The sequence below is a fragment of the Gopherus evgoodei genome, chromosome 6 (genome assembly GCF_007399415.2).
Source record: "Gopherus evgoodei ecotype Sinaloan lineage chromosome 6, rGopEvg1_v1.p, whole genome shotgun sequence".
NCBI classification, from domain to species: Eukaryota; Metazoa; Chordata; order Testudines; family Testudinidae; genus Gopherus; species Gopherus evgoodei.
The window spans coordinates 76,335,068-76,360,596 of record NC_044327.1 but is presented as its reverse complement, the minus strand read 5'-3'; the positions used below and the strand labels follow the sequence as shown (position 1 = coordinate 76,360,596).

The window sequence follows — 25,529 nt, the reverse complement described above, 5'->3', positions numbered from 1 at the left end:
TAGACTTATATATATTAATGTCTTCAAGTTAATTAGTGCTTGTTTTTGACATTTTTTTATATCAGTTCCTCTTAGTCTAAACTGTGGTAGAACATTTGTTGCCTGACATAATGGGTGAAGTCAAGAAGACAGGCATCAGAAAAAACAGCTTTTGCTCTAATAAAGTGTTCATCTTGGAAAAGTGTGTGTATAAACTCTTGGAGAGGAGCAGTGGAGCCATTACCAATGAAAGACAGTTTCTCCTAAGTAACTTTCTTTTCTTCGCCACACAAATGTGAAGAATATCTGGATATTGATTTTGTAGATAGGTCTCTTTCAAAGGAATTGATGTAAACATTGATGAGTATTCTATTTACATAAGTAAGGACACACTGCACCTCCAGGTGGTCAATGAGTAAACTATACATCTTTCTACTAAACCTGTTTAGTTCCAGATATAGGAATGGGCTTCTTCAAGAAGCAAGGAAACTTTTACACTGTGACCCAGATTCTCTAGTACACTTTAACTTTGCTCAATACCTCTGAGTGAGGGAGAAGGGAGTACACAGGCAACTCTGAAATCATTCTGCAAGTTCCTACCACCAGGTAAGCTATGGGCCAATTTAATTCCACCACAAATTGGAGCAGTCTGAAGGCTGTTCTAATGCACTCTTTATGCTGAGCTTTTGGGAAGTGCTGTTACACTGGCTCTATGCCAGCCAGAGATTCTCCCATGCTCAGGGAATCAGTAGTTGAAAATTTTTGGCCCTTTTGGGTATTTTCCACACTGCATCTTGGAGCAAGTTTCCCTGCTCAGATTTGTGTTTGAGGGGCTCATGCTCACATGCTAAAAAATGGCTGTGTAGATGTTGCTTTGACATTGTCCACCAGGCTTGAGACCCTGAGCTCCAGCCACAATGTCTACAAAGCTATTTTTACAGCGGAAGCTCAAGTATGTGAACCCAGGCTTGTAGGCTCCCGTACAGATACAGTGAAGACAAACCCTTTGTGTTACCAGAGCAAAGCATACAGTCTTCAGCAGGGGCTAGAATCTGTCACATTGACTTTAGAATAGCCCAAAATTCTGTTTTCCATGGAAATAAGTTACTTGGCATAGATGAAAAGAATGGTCTTTGACATTATTAGGAAACATTATGAGGGAAGGACATCTCAGATTGTTTCCTGCAAGATTAAGGATTCTTGTTTGAGGGCAAAGGATGCTGTTACTTTTTGAAGTCTCTGAATACAATGATACAATTGGAAGTGAAAATTGTTACTTAGAACTTTTGGCTCCAATAAATCACCCATTTATTCCCAAATTTCAAAAATGTTTTTTACTTATTACTTGATGTCATAAAATGACCAAGTTATGGTGAAAGACTATGACCGTTATTTGTATAAATTTAACTAGGCCTTTTGCATATACAACGCCCTCAGTTAAGCAGTATTACAATCAGAGCTTTCAACTGTGGGATCCCTTGATTTCTCAATGGAGGGCACTCGACTTTGGACTTGCTTTCCCTGTGGAGAGCATCAGAACATGATGTAAGACCTATCTTTTACAAAGGCATTTCTTGTGTTGGAAAGACTGGTGGAGATACATTTTGAGGCAGAAATTTAACCAACAATGGTAAATTTGTATTTTAAGTATTGTTTTATTACTGCATTTCAGCTAAGAGACCAGAAATGAGTGTGTTTCATAAATGTAGAAATAAATACAAATAAAACCAAATTTGCAAGTAGAATTGTATGTTCTGTGACTGGGTGTGAAACAATAATGTGAACAGAACATTCTTGACTCATATGCAGTGTTGTTGTAGTAGTGTCTATCTCAGGATATTAGTGAGACAAGGTGGGTGAGGTAATATCTTTTACTGGACCAACTTCTGCTAGTGAGAGACACAAGCTTTGGAGCCTACACAGAGCTCTTCTTCTTAAGAGCTCTGTATAAGTTTGAAGCTTGTCTCTCTTTCACCAGCAGAAGTTGGTCCATAAAAGATATTACCTCACCCACTTTGTCTCTCTATCATTGACTTAGTCTATGAAAGGCTGTTTTCTTTGGTAGCCACCAGATGACAATTTCTATTTATTTATTTATTTATTTATATTATTTTTGATGAATACATAACTTCGGTACCACAGATCCACAAAATCTATTATAAATTTCAATAGCTTCATGGTACTGGTTTCACAAAGTAAAGCTACTAAAGATCACCATCCCATTTTCTCCATTCTTTGGCATGATTACTCTGAGCAGCCAGTTACTCATTTTTCACGTTAGCTTCTGTTCACATTACAAATCTTAAACAAGTTCTGGAAAGCAGTGTTTAAAAGTGCTTAGCATGATTTTGTGCCAAAAACTATACATCTTTGAAGTGGTTTCACAGCCATGTTGAAGAAATCTGTTTGAGCCTTGCCAGGGTCTTGAGTATGGCCCCATTGAAAATGTTTTCACTTAAAGCTGTCGTACTCTTCACTTCATTGCTTAAAACTGTTGAGTGGTGTGAGAGATGCTATTAAACAGATACTATGTTCTACTCCAAATAAGGCAAAATTTCAGTGATTTCTCTATATATGCCTACTTTATACGGACATACATCATAGCTAAGATTTACAAAAGGAGATGTGCAAAGTTGGGCTCCAAAGTCCATATTTAGGCTACTAAACAACTGACTTGATTTTCTGAAGTGATGAGTGACCACATGCTCCTATTGACATAATACAGACTTAAGAGCCTAACTGTGGATTTAGGAGCAAGACTGTAGGCAGTCATTTTTGAAAATCTTGGCCTATGCCTACATTTGCAGTATCATGCATTCTGTTATATGCACTTGCTTATACTATAACTACAATATATATATACATATAAGTAATGCTTTTTTAAAAATTATGTAAATTCAGGCATGTACATCTGTAGTATCACTAGGGTTCCCAACCCTCCTGGTTTCGCCGGGAGTCTCCCAGAATCAGGCTCTATATCCCAGAGGCTATAGAAGCCAAACTGTGAGATTTTAGGTGCTAAAGGTCCAGCGGCATAGCAAGGCTAAAGCAGGCTCCCTGCCTGCCCTGGCTCCAGGCAACTGATGGACGCAGCTGGCACATCACTGTGGCCCCTGGGAGGAGCAGGGGGTCTCTGCACACTGCCCCCGGCCCAAGCACTGACTTCCCAGCTCCCATTGGCTGGAAACTGCAGCCAATAGGAGCTACAGCCAATGCCTGTGGGAAGGAACAGTGAACAGAGAACCCCTGGCCCCCCGCCTCAGAGCTGCTGCCAGAAGGATGTGCCAGTTGCTTTTGGGAGCTACCCGAAGTAAGCGCCACCTGACCAGAGACACCTCCCATCTCCTCTTGCACCCAAACTCCCAAACAGAGTCTGCACCCCCTCCCACACCCATTCTCCCTTCCAGAGCCTGCACCCCACACCCCCTCCCGCACCCATACTCCTTCCCAGAGCCCACCCCTCTTCCTGCATCCAAACCTCCTGCCCATAACTGGTGAAAGTGAGTGAGGGTGGGAGAGAGTGAGCGACAGAGGGAGGGGAGATGGAGTGTGTGGGGGTGGGACCTTGGAGAAGGAGTGGGGCAGGGGCATGGCCTCAGGGAAGGGTTGGGACACGGTGGAGCAAGGGTGTTTGGGTTTGTGCAATTAGACAGTTGGCAACCCTAAGTATCACACAATTAAATATATCTGTGTTTATTTAAATATGTAATATTATATGATTGTGTAGGATGAGGTGGAATCTTTTCCATAGTTTAGGGCAATTCAGTACATATAGGGTTACCATACATCCAAGTTTTCCAGGACATTGCCTCTTCTTTGAGGCTTCATCCTCTCTTTGGGCAGATTTTTCAAACTGGCGATGTCCAGGATTTTTGCAGAACAGATGCTGGAGCTTAGAAAGAGCCACAATTGGTCTGCTTCCCAATTGGTTCTGCCCTGCATCTGCAGCGGATTGGTCCACTCCACTGAAGCCACAGCTGCCAGATCCCATCCCACCCACAGGGAAGTGCTGACTGACGGCTAGCACTGCATCCTGGCTTGCTCCAGCTGCACTGACACAGTGACAGGGAGCAAAATTGCCCCCCACCTCCAGTGAGTACCCCTGCCGCAGGTACCCCCTCTATTACCCTCAACTGTACCTCCCTCTAGTTCCTCCTCTCCCTCCTTCCAACTCCCCCGTCCCCTGGCAGCGTCCTCTTTTTGGGAACCTGAAAAATGGTAACCCCTAAATAATCAGAAATCATGAGACTCCTTTTATCTTGTCTAGATTCTATGGGTTGCAATACAAATAGTTAGCATAGATGCTTTTATATGAATATTAAAAGTCATTTAACTACACAGGGTTATACAGATTATACCAGTCTTCATCTGAATGAATTTACTTCACCACTATAGCAGTAGGGTTTGTCTGTTGTTTTGTTGTTTTTTTTAAATCAGCAAAACTGACTTATAATATTTAATTCTACTTCCTGTAGGAATCAGATTTTCAATAGCATGCTGATTTTCTTACTATGTTTTAACTCCTAAAATAGATCTGTGGTCTAACAATATAAATCTGAAGCAAGTTTATGAGCCATGCTACTGTTAAAGTACATAAATAAAATCTATATTGTTTCCTGTAAAGTAATCTTTATATACAAATGTAGAAAAGCCTGAACCGAATAGGTTCTATTACAATGCAATACTGAGTTTGGTATTGACTTTAAGAAGCATTATCACCTCCTTGACTAACCCTTAGCTGCCAGCAGACGCTGCCTCAGGCCAGTACACACCTAATTGCTCGGTAAAAAGGCCGTTTCCCTACCTCATTGAGCCGGATGATGTGATAAATTTGCCTCAGGTACTCGCTGCCACCTGGTTTGTGGCAGATATCCAGGACCATCATGTTTATTTTCTGCTCAGTCAATTCAAATGCAATACCTCCCTTCTCTAACCCTGCACCTTCTTCTACTGAAATAAAGGCACTAAAATAAAGAAAGCATACAATATTACTATTGTAAAGTAATAACATTGTTAACCACAAAATCTTAATATAAAGTGTTAATGTAAGTCCATACATAATATAATTTGTAAAGATTTGGACCGCACACAAAATGTTGCTGTTTAGCTATATCTCTGAAGTTTTTTATAAAATTATATAAAAATAGTATGTTAAGTGCTTGAAAGCCTATTAAGACTATAAGCATTTTTGTTGCCTCTATATTCTTATCTATAAAGTATTTTCGCATTAGTGCAATTGTTGAAATTGCTGTAATCAGAAGGATGAAAACATAAAACATTTTAAAGAACATGTAAGAATTATTTTATTTTCTCTTAGCATTAAAAAAGTATTTTTGCTACTAAAAACATTAGCATTCAATCTTCTGCACATTTTTCTTTGTCTGTGACTGATTATATTAAAGACTAATTAAATGTCAGACAGATAGCCATTACACTGAGTATAAGTTAGAAAATTTAAATCTTAGTCTGTTTTTCACTAGTAGCCTTTTGCCACTTGCCTTTATTTATTTATTTTTAACCTAGTATGGTACTTTCCTCTTGTTTCTTCTCTGCCATATGATCCTCAAAACTTGTGACTATGATTATTTGACTACTTTCCCTCTGTAATAAACATAAACTAATAACTATGTGCTTACTAGGTATCTAGTGACAAACTGTTGAAATGCATCCTTATCAACTTTGAGCACCATCTATCTCAGAAGACCTTAAATACTGGGGTTTTATTGCACAAATATAACTTGACACACAGATATCACAGTGATGGACATGTTAGTCCTTTACTGACCACATCATGCTTGCTACATTCATTACTGTAGTCATACTAAGATACACAACATAAGCATTCTGAATGAAAGCCAAAGTTTGCATTGTTTATGGGTCTGAATAAAATTTTAAAAAATGTTGTAGTGCGTACAGCTGTAAGTTGCAGTTTACTGTTGAAAATATGCCATGATTACAAAATAAGTTCTGCTGAAAGTTGCTGTTGACCTGAAAGCTCACTTAAAGGCTACACAGCTGCTGGACATTAATGCTGATATTGCTTCCATGTGCAGCCTCAGAACTTCTTAAAGAGTAAATAGTTGAAAATATAAACTAAAGTTTTGTTCTTTGCTGAATTGAAGTAAATGATACTATGTTATGGCATATTTATAGAAAAGCTTAAAAAGAAATTGATCTTTAGAATTAAAGCATATTTTACGACTGGTCTTTTGATGCTGTGTATAGATACAAACTGAATTTCTTGTCGAGCTTCTTAGAGGTTGACATTGAAAAAGTTGAGGCCCTCTGACAAAGGAGTGTATCAGTGTCAGCACCCAAATTGTATCCTTTCCTGTCCATCACTGTGCAGGTGAAGCAGATGATTGGATTCAGTCAGTGCTATGATTAATGAGTTCCTCTCTGGATTGGGACTGCCTATCAATCATGTCATTAGGGAGAATGTGCCCTGAAAGAGGCAGACCTCAGCCAAGGAATAACTGCATTCATCTTAATCTGTATATGCACCCAGTCAGCCAAGTCAGGGTCACCATGATGAAAAACAATAATCTTCAACTCGACAAATTACTTTGCAAAGACAGACATTTCTTACTTTTGGGGCTGTGTGTTCTCCCGAATGTAACTTGACTGTTTACAACTCGGGTGTTACTACAGAGTGAAGGTTTTTTTTAATGAATAGTAATGCTTTCAGGCAATATACAAGACAGGCAACGCATAAAGCTGCCACTTTTTCCACAATAGTTTTTTTTAAAAATTCCATAAAAGCAAAGTTAAATGTATGTTCAACAACTGAAAAAATAACTAATTTTATATACAATCAAAGCAATAATCTTGTTTAACAATGATTTAACATAAAAAACACTATATGCTTTTGCTTACAAAAATATTATGCACTTCTGGTACATGTCCTATGTGGTTCAGATACACAGAAACTAGAGGTATGGTATGGGTGTGTGTATGTTATAATTGTAGATAGATAGATAGATAGATAGATAGATAGATAGATAGATAGATAGATAGATAGATAGATAGATAGATGCTATAATTGTGAACATATAAATATAGATGTACATGCATACATACACATATCATTTTAATCATAGGATGGATTCCACAGTGTTTTATTGAAGATTCTTATAAGTAACTTATCTCAAAAGAATCAGTTTGAGATCAGAATCCTTCTTGAAAGATCCTTTTTTAGTTAGTAACTAAACAATTCTACATGGACCATTTTCTTACCTCTGCTAATACTCTGAATTTCCTACTTCACTGGATCTGTTTTATAAATTGTTTTAATACATAACTTTTGGTTCTGCATTGAATATCTCAGCTACTTAGTCACTCTCCCTTTCAGGCACAGTAGCCTGGCACAAATATAGACCCTGCTCCTTCAATGAGCTTCATGTTGGCAGACCCCATGCTACAGTGGGGAGTTCCTCTATGTACAGAGACCCTCCCATGCAGAGCTCATCACATGACTGGAGACTTAGAGAGTAAATAATGGAATTATTCAATTCCCTAGACTCAAAATGAGTAAAGATATTCTTTTGACTAGTTGTTCAGCATCTTAAGGAAAGAGTCATTGCCCAAAGTCAGATACCTGGTGTGATAGCTATTAAATATTTTTTAAAATATTAGGAAAATTAGTATAATACTATACCTATTTGACTTTATTATTATTTTTTCAAAATAAGCAGACAAAAACAAAAAGTTAAAAGGATGCTTCTGAGAGTTATTAGGAGTTATCAGTTAGACAGTACTCTGAAATTGGATATCCATTGCTTTAAAAAGGGGTCTATAATCTGAGTAAATTATAAATTGAATTATGACATTATTCTGGTCGATATTAGTCTACAAATTTAACAACATATTTTGCATTATGACTACTGACATGGATGGCATCTGCCTTTAATCTTTTATTCATTGGATTAAAGCACATAAATTAGTATTAAATGCAAATGTAAAGATTATGAAGGTCAAAGTCAATGAGCATTTGTGTGATACTATTATTGCTTATTGCTATTCTTGCCAACTGAATGCTCCTAGAAGAAAAAATGCCGTACCTCAGTGTGCTGCACAAAAGCTTTTCATTTAGATTGGTGACTCAAATGTGAATTTCTATATTGTTTATATGGATTATTACGGGAGGAAATTAATGACACTGACCTTGTAGAATATGTACGAAAATGACAAACCATTTTACTTTCAGTAGTCAACAAATTTATTTTGTGTAACTCCTATAAACTAATATCAGAAAGCTGATAGGTAGTATTTTAAACAATAATACATGTCACCAAAATTAGACAACTTTCTTCCATAAAACTAATTTTTGATAAGAGAAAACCATAAACATATTTAGATCCATTCAACCCCTCCAGAAACCTTAGCAAGGTTTCAAAACATTTGGACATTGATGTCAAATCTGGAAGAAGGTTGATATTTGCCTCATAAAGGAACAGTTGGGTGCCTTCCCTGTCCTGTTTTGATATGCCCGAATTGCCCTCAGGCTTTGTTGCTACAAAGTGAAATACGCTTATTTTTTTAATCACAGAAAAAATATAGAAAGCTGTTTAAAGACATTAAGTCCTCTTTAATTTAATCACCATAGGAAAATCCATTTACAAACATACTATACTGCTCTCCAGTTAGTGTACCTGTTCACATAAAGAAAGATTAGAAACTAAATTGTCCTTGTTTATGATAACTGTGATAATCAGAAATCTCTTTGTGAGTAGACTGTTCCAATGAAACAACTGTGGTTTACATTTTTACTATGCAATTGATTTCCATAAATCTTTTACTATCAAACTTTTATCCTTTTAAGAACTACTCTAAATTAGAGAAAATAAAATCAGTGTTAACCTGCATTTTGTTCACTGGTATGTATTTGTTTGACTCTATTATGAACTTTCACAAATAGCTCAATGGAAGAAATATATCATCTGAAATATTAAATTCTTCTTACCAGTCAGTGCTCAATTTTCTTGCTTTCAGCAACTGGCTTTCAATCCAGTTTGGTCTTTGTTGTTCTATACTCTGTATAACCTTCTGTGTTACTTGTTTAGGACTACTTTTCTGTTTTCCCACAATACTTTCCAAACAGACACGAACTAAAGTGAGTTTCTCTTTGCTCCATCTGTCAAGCGTTGCACCTGTTAAAAGTTCTGCGGTGTTTCCATCCTCAAATATCCGACATATAATTACAATCAAGTTCCAGACAAGCAGACCAGTTTTCTTCGATTCAACAAAGTTTTTTGACATTTTTCTCTCAGACAGAAAAAAGAAGTATTTAATTGGGGGAGGCAAACATGCAATCACTGTAGGTAACTTGCTGATTACAATAGATACAGCCTGAGCTGCAAGCCTTGTGAAGCCTTAAATAAAAGAAAAAAAGAAAGAAAAGAAGGTATGATTAACATTAATATTCTGGTTCTATCACAGTACAGTTATGAGTGTTCTATGATGTCTAACTTTTGTAGTGAAAATGGCTGAAAAGATTAAGCACTCAAAAGTGTAGCTAGAGCTCTACTGTGCTGTACTGTATATTAATCTCCAAAAATCTATTGAAATGAGATCCTGTAATGACCTGAAAATAGAAAACCAAGAAAATTTAGAATTAAGATTGCTGTTCCATATGTATCTAGTCCTGTTGTGCTCAGCTATTTCAGCACAAATAATAGAGCACAGCACAGCTATTACAGCGCTTTAATAGAGATAAAGATCACTCATTATTCTGAGTACTTGGAATAAAATGGGACAACTGTTTGACTTTAAATTTGCTTTGTATTTGTTTAATTTGCAGTGTAGGGTAATGTGCTAAATCTCTCAGAGTCTTGAAGTGTATTTGTAATGTTTACTCCCTGCCTCCCTTTCCCTTTTTAGGCCCACAAATGTCCTCACATCACTCATGATTATTGGCTTCTGCAATATAAGCAAGATGTATGCTGGCACAGCACCTACTATTGAATCATTCTGGAAACTGGAAGGTAACTATAAAGAAACAGATTGAAAAAAGGGAGAGAAGGACACAATTAAAAAGAGAAAAGAGACCAAGTATATAGCATGACAGAAATAAAAAGTGGGAAGGAAAAAGGATATGAAGAAGGATGGGGTAGATGCTGAAGCAGTGTAAAGCGGCCTTACAAAGTAGACTTAAAAATAATTTACTCCCACTTTATGGCCCCTTTTCATTGCCAGAATATTGTGAAGGGATGTCAGTGTAACTGAGAATCAGGTCATGATTTTGGTGCCAATCTTTTTTTTTTTTTTTTTTTGGATCTTTGCAAAAATTAAAATGATGGTTGTTTAGCCACAGGTGGTCAAAAAAAGTACTTGAAATCATCTTTACTCCCTATCCATTCTAAAAATGCTTTCTATTATCTGTTTACCATATTACTTTACTTATTTTAATAATGGTTTAGAGAAAAATATCTGCAGTTGCAAATTGTATGCTAATTTCAATGCTATATAAATTGCTGTGTTATAAAGCAGTGATAAATGAGGTTGTAATGTTTCAACCCCAATAACACATCTTAATTAAAACTGTGATGACTATGAGATATTTACAATCAACAAAATCTAAAAGGTTTACAGTACTTTACACTGGGTGGTAAACAAAATGAACTAAAATGATATCCTAGTTTTGACCATCAAGAGATCATCCTAGGATATCTTGAAGCCTATTGTACTATTCTCTAGTTCTGTGAGATATGTGAAAAAACTATATAGACTTTTAAAACACCACAGATGAATGCAAGGATGTAAATCCCAAGTTTTTGCAGTTCTAACTTAATGAAGAAGAAACGTACTGGACATAACAATTTCACTAATACTTTTCTGGAAAAAAAAATCAGGAAATTTGCTTGCAATTTACAATAATGTTTGTTGTCAAATCATACCACATATCAATTCTAATTCTTCAATTTTGATATGTTGTCATTAAATGGGTAACACTCTCCTATGACAGGTTTATATAAGAACACTATTTAAGTGTCACCTACATTTCCCAGATTCTTTTCTCTTCATTTCTCTAGGTGTATAATTCCATTCCTTTGGAACTGTCTTCAGCAAACTTTCAGGAACTATTTGCTTATGTTGATAGGTTCCATAGTTCTCTTTGCCTCCCACGAATGCATCAAAGAAATTATTTGCTTCACTATACCCCTTGACTGAATTAATCAAGTCAGCTTCAAACATCTGATAACCTCTGGCTCTGATTCACCACAACTAGAAACTTCAGACAAAAAAAAGCATTAAACATTCAATATGCAGCAGTCATTTGTGCACATTTGATTACTATTAGAATTTTCAAAAGAGATATTATAAAACCCTTCTGAAAAGAAGTGCAACAAAATTATGATTCAGAAAAACTTCATAGTTACAGTCCTGTAACTAATGAAAGAAATATTACAAAATTAAAATAACATGGCTTGTAAGATTTAATATTATAGGATCATCTATTTTATAGTTTAATTTCTTTTTTCTTTTGTTTTTTCCCTTTAATTTGAAGCTAAAAATTACACTTTTCCAATTGATATTGTCCCTTTCCATGCTGCATATGTTTTTAGTTTATTTCTTTTAATAGAGCCAGCTGATATGACCATTTTTGTTTACTTCTTTACCTCCCTAGCTGGATCATCAATAACATTAGCACAGAATTGAGAATAGTATTTGATAGTTAACCAGACTGTTTGGTACTGCTTAATTAGAAAGCAAGCAGAAGGAAAACAGAAGAGAACATTCCAATAACAAAATGATGGAATTAAAAAAAACCAAACCTATCATCTAGCACAGAGTGCTGCCATATTACTTTAGACAATATTCCACAAGTTAGTTATATACAACATAGTTTATATTGTGAGTAGCAGGTATGAAGATGATATAAGAGCATTCTTTCCCTTATTCATAATATCTTAGAGAATTTACCATTCTCTCCAGAAAATGGGCACTGCGGCCCTCAAGTCACATAACATGTAGTTCTTACTGGAAGTTCCACCAGATGCTGGAGTGGCAATTTTGAAGAGTATGTGTGGAACCAGATTGTCACAAAACTTCAAAATTTTGACTAAGTAGAGGCCACCACTACTTTACTAATATGCAGGACTAAAATGAAAAGTGATTTGTGGATGGGTGATGAAGAAAGTGGAATGAGGAAAAGGAAGGTGAGAATGAGGCAGACTGAAGAACCACATGCCAATCAACAAATGAACTGGGCTGCAGGACAGCTAACAGTAGACCCCAAAATGGAATGCAGCAGAATTGTCCCTCAGAAAATTTGAGAATTTTCAGTTAAATCTGAATGGAGAAAGGAGAGAGAAAGCAGTAGGGAATCGCCATCGTCGTTTCAGACTGGGGAGATGTCTGGGGGTGCTGTAGCAGGAAAACCGAGCCATTTGATTGAAAATGTAGCTCAACATTCTTGGAAGCAGTTGCTGCAGATGTCTTGGTGAGACAAGTGGGAGGGAATGCAAGGTGGGGATGCTGGAGCAGTAATTTTATGAAGTGTAGGAGTTGCCTATTAAATACATGGAAGCTGAACGTTGGTTCCTTTGGTAATTTAGTTGTCATATCTTAGGTCAGGGAAATTGAAAAGGCTCCTCTTAAAGCAGCATATTCTGTCTGATTGATAAAGGATGGTGTTACTGACATCATAGAGTTCTTCCCTCTCTTTGTTATCTATCCTCTCCTCTTATTTCCCTCCTGCCATTCTTCTTTTCTTTTTTGCTATATCACCTCTCTCCTGTTTCATTTTTCTGTTTTACTCCCTTTCCCTCTCTTTTTGGGGGAATGGAAGCTTCCACACAACCTCACTCTCTTCACCTCTTCTGGGGTCAGCTAGAGGCCTTTGTCCAAACTTCTTTCACTTGTCCAGGGGGACAAATGTCTGCTTCCATCCCCCTTCTCAGTCTCATCCTCCACCTCAGGACCCTTCTGTAAGTTTCTATAAATCCCCACCTCTCATCCCTCTTTGAAATCCAACATTCTCTGTGCCTTTCTTCTTCTCCCCTCCTTCTGTGCCTCAGGCCACTGGGTCTCCCCTGCAGGTCACTCACTCCTGGGGAGTATCTCCACCCCCTTAATGGTCACTACCCTCTTTATTCTGTCTCTTTCCTTCACGCAGATCCCCCTCTCTCCAACTTTCCTCAGAGCCTCGCCACACCCTTTTTGGGCACAGAGAGCTATTTACTCCCATCCCTTTTCTTCCCCTTGGTCCTACATCGTAACACTTTGGAGATCAGCAGTGGCCTCCAACTCCTATCCCAGACATCTCTCCCCGTCCACTCACAACTCAGAGCCCTTCTCTCTTTGCATCACCAAGTAGCAGCATCCACACTGCACCTCCTATGTTAGATAGGCAGGAACAGAGAAACTAAGCATTCAGCAATTATAGGTGGTGTTTGCTGCTTACTGCCTGGGCCCTCTGAGATTTGGAACAGCCCTCATCCCTAAGGTCAGAGGCAGACACTTTTGAAAATTGGACTCCCACTGCACCACAATTTTTTCTACAACCACAAATACTGTAACCATTGTTTCTCCAAGCCCTTGTTGTATTAGGCTGCAAATGTTCATAATATGATTCTTCAAAACACTTCAAAACTCTAATATTATTTTAAGTAATCTTCCATAATTTGGGCCAACTTAGTAAAAGAAAAACTAATATATCTGAAAATGAACAAGATTAAACACTGGCTTTAAAACGTTTATATCACAAATTGTTTTCATACCTGATATATTGTATAAACAATCCCATAGTTGCTCTTTTTTCATGTAGCTCTCAAGAACTCTACCAAGTGATTTGGGTGATAAAGTGCAATATGATAATACTGTAAAGATTGCTTCAGTCAAAGTAGGCTCTTTGTTATTTATCTGTTTTATGCAGGAACTTTGTTCATCACATTTTGATACTTCAATTTCTTGAAAATGAATAAAATAATGGTTACTAGAATTTCAAATTAATTCTAGTTATGGAAATAAAAAGTGTCAAAGCAAACTGAAAACTGTATTTGAGCTACATTTCAAAACACAATACCACTGAAATATTTCACATAATAACATTTGATTCATTATGTCTGCTTAAGTTATATCCAGTCATTAAAAAAATATCAGAAGTTCTTAAAAAAATACAGTATACCCCTACTTTAAGTCAAATTTCATTCAAAACATAATTAGAATTTTATTATTCACCTATACATAAACTAAAACAGCAGTGATCAATACAGTGCTATTTCTGTAATATACCACTACCTCGATATAACGCCACCCGATAAAATACGAATTTGGATATAACGCAGTAAAGCGGTGCTCGGGAGGGCAGGGCTGTGCATTCCGGTGGATCAAAGCAAGTTCAATATAACATGGTTTCACCTATAATGTGGTAAGATTTTTTTGGCTCCCAAGGACAGTGTTATATTGAGATAGAGGTGTAGTTAGGATTACCATCAATAAATTTTACTCATCACTTGGGTAATTTCATTATTATATTAATAAAATAAAATAATATAAATCAATTGGTTAATACGCAAATCAAATGACATGACAGTTATAGACCTCTCCCAAACACTAAAGTTTTGTTTTTTATTTTTTTGTGATAATGAAAAAAAATAATTTCTCAAAAACAAAATCTCAGTCCTAGTAAGACACCCAGGCCAATATTTTCAAAAGTGACTAGTGATTTTGACACCTTAAAAGGATTTTTTGTTTTGTTTTGTTTTTTACAGGCGTAGTGCTCAGCGTTGTTGGGAATTTCTTCATTAACTCAGGCCAGGCAGCCACAATCTCTAGCCACTTGTAAAAATCTTGGTTTCAGAGTTCAGAGATTATTGTCATCAGACACACACAAGTGAATGTTGTAGTGTCTCCTCACGCTCCAGGATGGTCAGTAGATTAATCTGTTTGTGCAAAAAGGACAGCACTGTAGCTGGGCCTCATACTAGGATCCTTTTAGTCTTCATGTAGCAACTCTATCAATTGATCTAAAAGGAACATACAGATTCCTTGTCCAGCAGGAATTTTGTCAAGTTTAGCTCCATATACGTCTTATCTTATCACTGTGATTCACTTAAGTGAATGTGGATTATTTTTTGTACAAAATGAGGGAAGATAAAGTCTCCAAGGAGGAGTTGGGAAATCCTGCCTTACTCCTCAATCCAGTTGCAGTGTAGAGTATCTGAATTCTCCTATGAGATATGAGACATGAGTTCTGGTGTCCCATGTTCAAGAAGGATGAATTCAAACTGGAACAGGTTCAGAGACGGGGTACAAGGATGATCCGAGGAATGGAAAAACTGCCTTATGAAAGGAGACTCAAAGAGCTTGGCTTGTTTAGCCTGGCCAAAAGAAGGCTGCGGGGGGATATGCTTGCTCTATATAAATATATCAGGGGGGTTAACGTTAGGGAGGGAGAGGAATTATTAAGTTTAGTACTAATGTAGGCACGAGGACGAATGGGTATAACTGGATATTAGGAAGTTTAGACTTGAAATTAGACGAAGGTTTCTAACCATTAGGGGAGTGAAGTTCTGGAACAGCCTTCCGAGGGAAGTAGTGGGGGCAAAAGACTTTCCTGGCTTTAAGACAAAGCTTGATAAGTATATGGAGGGGATGTTATGATAGGATTGTTAATTTGGGCAATTGATCTTGGATTACCACCAGATAGGTCTGCTCAATGGTCTGCGGGGAGATGTCGGATGGAATGGGAACTGAGTTACTGCAGAGAATTCCTTCTTGGGTGCTGGCTGGTGACTCTTGCCCACATGCTCAGGGTTTAGCTGATCGCCATATTTGGGGTCGGGAAGGAATTTTCCTCCAGGGCGGATTGGCAGGGGCCCTGGAGGTTTTTCGCCTTCCCCTGCAGCGTGGGGCACGGGTCGCTTGCTGGTGGTTTCTCTGCAGCTTGAGGTCTTCAAACCAATTTTGAGGATTTCAATAACTCTGTCCTGGGTTAGGGGTTGTTATAAAATTGGATGGGTGGGGTTCTGTGGCCTGCCTTGTGCAGGAGGTTAGACTAGATGATCAGATTGGTCCCTTCTGACCTATGAGTCTATGAGTCTATTTCTGAAATTCAGTTCCCTCCCGTTTTGCTCCAATTACTTTTCTTTGAATATTAATTGCTCAGTCACCTGAAGTGGCTAAAAAAATCACAAGATTTAAAAAAATAATAAACATGGCATCAGTTTATTTGCCTTCTAGGTTTTGAATCCTTAGGTTTTATATTTTGAAGCTTTTCTCCACAACTGTAAGAGTTAGAATCTTTTAAAAATGAAAACTTAGATTTCTATGTATTCACATGATTCCATCATCAAATATTGAGAGAGACTCATAATAAAATAATGAGAGTTGGCAAGAGTGCAGCCATGGCTCCATCCACTCCCACCCTTCTCCCATTTTGGAGAATTGCTCTTGGGGACTGCTGATATTTTGGATGGTTCTTACACAGTCCACACAAGGACAGGAAAAGCTTCCTAGTCCTTCCATTCATAACTAGGAATTATTTGGGGGAAGTTCTATGGCCTGTGTTACACAGCAGGTCAGACTAGATAACCTCAGTAGTCCCTTCTGGCCTTCGGATCTAAGAAAAACTACACAGCCACATAAGGAGAGTGGGTACTACAACTTATCTCTATGTATTTGTGTAATGCCTCGCATAATAAGTGCAATGGCACTATGATGATACAATCATCACCACCCACTAAATACATCTGAAACATATAAGTACTATTTAAACGTACATTTTTGCTGACATATTTTTGCTTTTTTGAGCATAAGAGAAGGAAAAAGTTGAGACATTTAAAAAAAAATTATCTTTAGAAATTCTGCATGACTCATACTGTGAAGTTAAATTTCAGGCAGTTTGTGGTCAGTTATGCAAATTACTCCAAAATTCAAAATTATAACATGCTTGTCTTTTAACTGCTTAAACATATCACTCTGAATTCAGACATAAATAATTACTACTTCTGATGAAATATGTAATCATGTATTCGTGTAAGACTTTGGGCTGCATGAAGAAAAAACAAAATCTATTTTCTTTGCTATGACCAAGAATTAGCTCTTGATAATTTTAGATTACTTTATACAGAAAACTAGATCAGTCACACTTCTACAAATATGTAACATTATCAAGACTGTATCAGTTTTCCCAGAGTTTTAGGTGTAAAAAGTGCACTATTTGAAACGGTATTGGTGTTTTGTTGATCCATACAGTATACTACTTTATAACACTTAATGTTTTTTTCCCATAAAATATCAAATTTGTAATGTAAAGAATGTGGTCAATTTTACCAGCACATATTTAATCAAAGAGAAATTACGCTAGAAGAAAAAGACTATTACCGGTTTCTGTGTTACATAAAACAACAGTTTATCAATGTTATTATAGTTAATATAGCTCCACAGCATATATAAACAACATAATTTCTAACTTTAAGTAGCATATATTCCCCTGAACCTCAAAGGGCTGGTCAGTCAATAGATTAATAAATTCTGTCACTTCATCCTTGTGATAATTGAAGCAGCTAGTAAATTTCAATAGCGGGTAACACCAGGGTAAGAATATTATCCTGATCAAACATTTGTCAGTCTTTATAAAAGATGACAGGTATTTGAATAGGTAAGTGAATGCAGTTCAGCACTCAGTAAGAAGCATGACAGAAGTTGAAGCAATGTTGTGCTTCTGACAAATGTAAGACCACTTTAAAATGACAGAAGTAAATTATGTCATGTTTAATAGTATGTGGACCTAATATTTTCTATTTTGATAAGTAATGAGAAATTAATTTGCAAAAGAATGATAAAAACTGATTTTTAACAACAGAATATAGTTGAACATTACGGCAAACATTATGCCAAATCCGTAACTACACCATAAAGGAATCAAAATGCTGAATAGTTTATTTGAAAGCTACTAAAGTGTTAGATGTGATGATAATGTTTATTGTTTTCAAACACAGTAAAAGCACAATAAAAGATGAAAGCCTGTGTAGAACCATTCTTCCATTTGCTTTCCTATTTCTCACATATTTACATATCTAACTATTAAAATATGAGGAAGAATACAGTTGAAGTTTACAGTAACATAAAACACATAATTTCTTAATCAAATCCTCTAGAAGCTTTTCTATGTTGAAAGCAAGTGATCCTTTAGAGTCCTAACTCAGACTAGTTTTTTTCAAGCAAAAGCTAATTAAAGCAGTTTTGATATCAAAACTCTGATAAGTTCAAATTCATCCATTTCTTCTTAAAAGCAAACTGATTTGAAGTTGTGACAGTGGTCTATTTATCAAAATGCTATCTGCCTTCAAAATATGAATGTTTAGATTGACTGCAACTCTCTTAGTAAAAAGTGAAAAAGAATTCTTCCTCCCTCCACCTCTCCCCAGTTCAATATTTCTCCCACTGATAACTGGCGGTATCCTTCCTTCAACAGTCAAGTAGTGAAAATATAGCAAAACTCAAATATTGTGTGTGTTTTCTTGCTGCCATTCTTACAAACAAAGCGCAAATACTCACTTGAACTTTTCAATAAAATTTTCACTAAGAGACATCCTGATGTAGCAGTGTTTCCAAAAGCAAGTTCCAATTACATATGGTTGGGATAAGAGCAGTTTCAGTTGACCCTGGGCTGCCATTTCTCCGGTTGATGGAGTCCTTTCAAAATGTAAGATAAAGACAGAATATGTAGTTAATTTATCTATGAAATTAATAGCCTTAAAGTGCAGATGTAATGCTAACTCCTTTAAATGTCAATTCCTCCCAGATTACTCAGAAAATGCTTTCATGCTTGCTTACTTTAAGGCTGCTCGGGGAAGGAATTACATTAATCTCAACTAGCTAAAAGCAAATTAATATTTGGTAGTCTGCCAAATTTATAACTGATACAAAGTACCCCACTTATCTCTTTCGTGGAACCATATATGTCTTGTTCCATGAGGCAAAAATGAATTTTCTCGTGCTTCAATAAATTTGAGGTTATTATATTTTAGTACAGTGTTACATTAATGTTTAGCATGAGGCTATAAATATCTGAAATCCAGTACAAGAAGTGGATAAATAAACAAAACCAATGCAAATGCTAAAAGGAGTATGTAATGGGGGTGCTACAGGAGCCGTGTTTTCAGTGTAAAGGATATTGTTCCAAGTCCTGCAAAATCCACATGCAAAAAGAGATTGCTCTAATAACTGGTATGCCAGCAAAGGGCCCTAGGTAGAGACAGTGGTTCAAATCTGAGTTCATTCTGGTCACAGACTTCCTGAGATACCATCCTTTAAAATTGGTCAGGATCCAAATGAATTTACATCTCAGGATTTAACTAGAGCTCAGCTAATGAACACCACCAAGAGCAGCTTCAAAATGCAAAAATTAAGAAGTTAATTGATTTTGAGTCTGGTTCTACAATGTGATGCACCTGGCTGCTGTAAGCAACCTTCCCCACTCTCCCTGACCCATCTGACCCCAACAGCGGACTCAGAGCTCCTAGCTCAGTAGAGTTGTGCAAGGGATGACCCTCAACACCCTGGCCACTCCCCCTTCTGGAAGGGCAGCCGCTTGGTTCCTGCAACTTTCTGTCCCCTCTGCCCTCACTGGGGCTGTGTGTGCTGGCACACCCGTGCAGCATGCACTGTCTGCGTGGCAAGTGGGACCCAGCCAAAAACTTAGCTCTAGTGAGGACTAGCCGAAGCTGCCATTGCAGGAGTCTTCAGGAAGTTTTTGGGGCTGGCTTCCACTTGTTGCTCTGACAGTGCACACAGCCCAGGTACCCTTGCACACACAGTGCCAGGGAGGGCAGGGGAGGCCTGGGAGCAAAGACCAGAGAGCAGAGGACAGGGAGGGGCAGGGCTCTTGGCTCAGCACAGCCAGTGGAGGGGTATTCCCAACATCTGAGCGAGCGGTAGTTGTCTCGCACCTGTCAGCTTTGTTCCCTGGTCCAGGCAAGCTCTGCACAGCAGCAAGGAGGAGTGGAGCAGGAATGATAAGACTGCTCAGCCAGGCAGTAATGGCACCTCCAGCTACCGCACTGGCTGCCTGCAGCACTGGTCCTCTGCTGCCAGGAACTCTGGGATACATCAGGAGGACTTCTGGGACCCGAGTCAAGTGCAAACACTTGGTCACATGCACACACAGGAAATCAGTAGGGCTTGGACCTTCAATCCCTGCATGGCCCTGGGACCCTAGATTTGCACAATTGATGTGTGGATGCAAGGGTGGTTAGGCTTCAGTCCAGGTTCAAACCTGGACTTACATTTCTGTGCAGACATACTCTTAGTCTGACCTCAGTGGTATGGAAGGCTTTAGAACAAAATGTGAAGGAAAGAATAATTAAATCAATAGAGCAGGGGTGGGCAAACTTTTTGGCCTGAGGGCCACATCTGGGTGGGGAAATTGTATGCAGGGCCAGGACAAGGGGTTGGGGTGTGGGAGGGAGTATGGGATGTGGGAGCGGGTAAGGTGTGCAGGAAGGAGCTCAAGGCAAGGGATTGGGGCAGAGGAGGGGTGTGGAGTGTATGAGGGGGCTCAGGGAAGGGGATTGGGGTGCAGGAAGTGTGCGAAGTGCAGGAGGGGATTCAGGGCAGGGGTGGGGTGCAGGAGGGGTACAGCAGGGAGCTCAGGGCAGGAGGTTGGGGTGCAGGAGGGATGCGGAGTGTACGAGGGGACTCAGGGCAGGGAGTTCGGGTGCAGGAGAGGTGCAAGGTGCAGGAAAGGGGCTTAGGGCAGGGAGTTGGGGGGGCGGTGTGCAGGAGGGGTTCAAGCTCTGGGGTGGCAGGGGTGTGCAACGGGACCAGGACAGGCTCCCTGCCTGGTATCAGAGGGGTAGTCGTGTTAGTCTGGATCTGTAAAAGCAGCAAAGAATCCTGTGGAACCTTACAGACTAACAAACATTTTGGAGCATGAGCTTTCGTGGGTGAATACCCACTTTGTCGGATGCATGTAGTGGAAATTTCCAGAGGCAGGTATATATATGCAAGCAAGCTTGAGATAATGAGGTTAGTTCAATCAGGGAGGATGAGGCCCTGTTCTAGCAGTTGAGGTGTGAAAACCAAGGGAGGAGAAACTGGTTTTGTAGTTGGCAAGCCATTCACAGTCTTTGTTCAATCCTGAGCTGATAGTGTCAAATTTGCAGATGAACTGAAGCTTAGCAGTTTCTCTTTGAAGTCTGGTCCTGAAGTTTTTTTGCTGCAAGATAACCACCTTAAGATCTGTTATAGTGTGGCCAGGAAGGTTGAAGTGTTCTCCTACAGGTTTTTGTATATTGCCATTCCTAATATCGGATTTGTGTCCATTTATCCTTTTCCGTAGAGACTGTCCAGTTTGGCTGATGTACCTAGCAGAGGGGCATTGCTGGCATATGATGGTGTATATTATATTGGTGGACGTGCAGGTGAATCAACCGGTGATGGTGTGGCTGATCTAATTAGGTCCTGTGATGGTGTCGCTGGTGTAGATATGTGGGCAGAGTTGGCATCGAGGTTTGTTGCATGGACTGGTTCCTGAGCTAGAGCTACTATGGTGCGGTGTGCAGTTATGGGTGAGAATATGTTTTAGGTTGGCAGGTTGTCTGTGGGTGAGGACTGGCCTGCCATCCAAGGCCTGTGAAAGTGTGGGATCATTGTCCAGGATGGGTTGTAGATCCCTGATGATGAGCTGGAGGGGTTTTAGCTGGGGACTGTATGTGATGGCCAGTGGAGTCCTGTTGGTTTCTTTCTTGGGTTTGTCTTGCAGTAGGAGGCTTTGGGTACACGTCTGGCTCTGTTTCCTTATTTCCTTGTGCGGGTATTGTAGTTTTGAGAATGCTTGGTGGAGATTTTGTAGGTGTTGGTCTCTGTCTGAGGGATCAGAGCAGAGGCGGTTGTACCTCAGTGCTTGGCTGTGGACAATGGATTGTGTGATGTGCCCGGGATGGAAGCTGGAGGCATTAAGGTAGGCATAGCGGTCGGTAGGTTTTTGGTATAGGGTGGCGTTAATGTGACCATCACTTATTTGCACCGTGGTGTCTAGGAAGTGGACCTCCTGTGTAGATGGTCCAGGCTGAGGTTGATGGTGGGGTGGAAGCTATTGAAACCGTGGTGGAATTTTTCCAGAGACTCCTTCTCATGGGTCCAGATAATGAAGATGTCATCAATGTAGCATAGGCAGAGAAGGGGCATGAGTGGACGAGAGCTGGGGAAGCGTTGTTCCAGGTCGGCCATAAAAATATTGGCATATTGTGGGGCCATGCGGGTGCCCATAGCGATGCCACTGATCTGGAGATATATATTGTCATCAAATTTGAAATAGTTGTGTGTGAGGATAAAGGCACAGAGCTCAGCAGCCAGTTGTGCTGTGGCATCATCAGGGATACTGTTCCTGACAGCTTGTGCTCCCTGCCTGCTTACCTTGTCCCTGTCCCTGTGCCGCTCCAGGAAGCGCTGCAGCCCCTGGGGGATGCAGGGTGGAAGGCTCTGCATGCGCTGCCCTTGCAGTGCCTCCAGGTACCTCCACCAATGCTCCCATTGTCTGCGGTTCCGCATTCCCGGCCAATAGGAGCTGCGAGGGGGGGGGGTGCCTGGAGGCAAGGGCAACGCACGCACCCTCTGCCCTCCCCTGTGCCCGGGAGCCGATTCTGAGAGCAGCAATGGGCCTGCAATACCATGGGGGGCAATCCTGAGGGGCCATAGTTTGCCCACCCCTGCAATAGAGGTAAACGGTAAAGGGGATGAAATGCAACACTGGTTTACCAAAAGTAGATCATGCCAGACAAACCTGATTTCTTTTTTTCAGAAAATAACTGATTTTTTTGATAAGGGAAGTACAATGAATTTAATATACTTGAGCTTCCACAAAGCTTTTGAGATGGTGCCAGCTGGGAAATTATGAATTAAACTAGGAAGATGAGAATCAATACAAGCATTGTAAAGTGGATAAGGAACTGGCTTAGAGGGAAAAGGCAACAGGTTGTGCTGAAATGTGGATTATTAGTTCAGAGGGAGATTACTAGTGGAGTTCCTCAAGGATAGATTTTGGAACTAATCTTATTCAATATTTTTATGAATGACTGTGGCACAAAAAGTAGGAGCATGGCAATGAAATGTGTGGATGACAAAAAGTTGGGAGGCATTTTCAATACAGAGGAGGATCAGAATATTATACAGGAAGAACTAGATGACTTTAAAGACTGGAGTGACAGAAATGGGATGAAATTCAATAGTACAAAATGCACGGTCATGCACGTAGGGTCTAATAGTAAGAATTTCCAGCATGAGGTGGAGACTCTTCAGTTGGAAGCTACAGAAGAGGAGAAAGAGCAGATGAGTGGGTTGATCACAGGATGACTATGAGCTACCAATGTGATAGAGCTATGAAAAAGGCAAATATGATTCTAGCTGTATTAGGTGTGACATTTCCAGTGGAGACAGACAAATATTAATGCCATTGTACAAGGTACTGGTATGATCTCATCTGGAGATACATTCTGGCAACCCATGTTCAAGAAAGGTGAATTCAACTGGAGCAGGTGCAGAGAAGAGCTGCTAGGATGATCAGAGGAATGCAGGGCCTATCTGATGAGAGGAGACCGGAAGCACTTGGCTTCTCTAGTTTAGCAAAAGATGGCTGAGAGGAGATATGATTGCTCTCTATAAATACGTTAGGAGGCTAAATGACAGGGAGGATAAAGAGCTATTTAAGCTAAAGGACAATGTTGGCACAATGGGTATAACTGGCCATGAACAAATTCAGGCTGGAAATCAGAAGGTGGTTTCTAAATAGAGGGATGAGGCTCTGGACAGACTCCCAATAAGTGTTGTGGGGGAAAACAACTAATTAGTTTTAAGGAGAAGCTGGACATATTATGAGTGCAATTGTGTGACAGGGTTGCTTGTGATGATGGGCAGTAGGGTTCAACAGCTCTGGACCTCATCTCCAGTTTGTCTTATGTTCCTAAAAGCTCATGTTTCAAGATTTCCAGCTGACCATCTGTAGGAGTCAGGAATGGATTCTCTCCCCCACACCCCCGTTCTCCATCATATTCTGGGAGACTTTTAAATCTCCTTCCTCTGAAGCATCAGGGATGGTCATGGCTGGAGATGGGGTGGAACAGAGCTCTGAAGTGGTACTGAGCATTCTCTCTCTCAGTTGCTTGGCTGTCTGATATTGCCAGTGAGTGTGAGGTTTTTTTGCCTTCCTCTGCAGTGTGTGGATGCAAGTCACTTGCTAGGAGTATCTGGTGATACCTTGCTTAATTATTTCCCTGCCGTTGCAGGGGCCTCAGGCACTGGTGAACCTTGGTCCCTCCTATTCTCTGCCTGTGACATCTAATAGCTCTAGTCTCCTGTTGAACTGTAATACTTTGATCTAATTTCAGTTGTTGGGTTTGTTGTGAGGGTGCTGGATGGTGTTGGTGGCTTGTGATATACAGAAGGCGGGGTTGTGAAACTTTCTAATTGCACAAAACCAAACACTCTTGCCCCGCACCAGCCCCACCCCTTCCCTGAGACCCAGCCCTGCCCCCTCTCTGAGGCCCCACCCCTGCTCACTCCATCCTTCCTCCCTCCCTTGCTCATTTTAACCGGCCTGGGGCAGTGGGTTGGGGTGTGGAATCTGGAAGGGAGTTTGGGTGTGGGAGGGGGTTCAGCACTGGGGCAGAGGGTTGGGGTGTAGGAGGGGGTTCAGGGTGCAGCTCCAGACAGCTATTACCTCAGGCAGCTCCCAGGAAGTGGCTAGCATGTTTCTCCAACTCCTAGGCAGAGGTGCGGCCAGGCAGTGCTGCGTGTTGCTCCCGGCCACAGGCACCGCTCCCGCAGCTTCCACTGGCCACAGTTCCTGGCCAATGGGAGCTGTGGAGCTGGCGCTCAAGGGGGCAGTGCGCAGAGCCCCCTGGCCACCCCTTTTGCCTATGAACCAGAGGGACATGCTGGCCGCTTCCCAGGAGCCACGCAGAGCTGAGTAGAGAGCCTGCCAGCCCCGCACCCACCAGACTTTTAACAGCCTGGTCAGTGGTGCTGACCAGAGCTGCCATGGTTCCTTTTCAACCAGGTGTTCCAGTCAAAAACTGGACACCTGGTCACCCTAACAGGTCAGGCTAGATGATCTGATGATCCCTTCTGGCCTAAACTCTATGACACAAATTAGGCCTAATTTCTGACACACCAATTTTGGCTCACTGATTTTTGGTTTCACACAGTCTTGTTTACCAAGCATGATGCAACACAGTCATTGAATTATATCATTAGGCCTTTTTGTTTGGATTAATTCAGTCTCTCACTTTTGCACCTTTCCCATTAACATTTATTATATAGCTATTGTGACTTCTTATGAACTTTCACTTTCACTATAATTAGAGTAAATTTGTTGGGCCAATTACTACAACAGGTCTCCACGTTCCCCTTTTCTGTCAGAGTTGTTCAGCTCTGACCAAGGCCGGCTCTAGAAATTTTGCTGCCCCAAGCACGGCGGCACGCTGCGGGGGGCGCTCTGCCACTCGCTGGTCCCGCGGTTCCAGTGGACCTGCCGCAGGCGTGCCTGCAGATGCTCCGCCGGAGCCGCGGGACCAGAGGACCTTCCGCAGGGACACCTGCAGCAG

At 40.1% G+C, this 25,529-nt stretch overlaps 1 protein-coding gene across 1 annotated transcript in view; it reads right to left on the bottom strand.

Annotated features, from left to right (window-relative positions):
* KIAA0825 (KIAA0825 ortholog) overlaps positions 1 to 25,529 on the bottom strand; it is a 226,266-nt gene that overhangs the window by 16,126 nt on the left and 184,611 nt on the right. Inside the window, 8 exon segments of the mRNA XM_030567980.1 lie at positions 4,784 to 4,943; positions 8,942 to 9,350; positions 10,977 to 11,100; positions 11,103 to 11,209; positions 13,701 to 13,889; positions 18,484 to 18,516; positions 18,519 to 18,560; positions 18,563 to 18,621. Coding sequence (XP_030423840.1) covers positions 4,784 to 4,943; positions 8,942 to 9,350; positions 10,977 to 11,100; positions 11,103 to 11,209; positions 13,701 to 13,889; positions 18,484 to 18,516; positions 18,519 to 18,560; positions 18,563 to 18,621 — 1,123 coding nt within the window.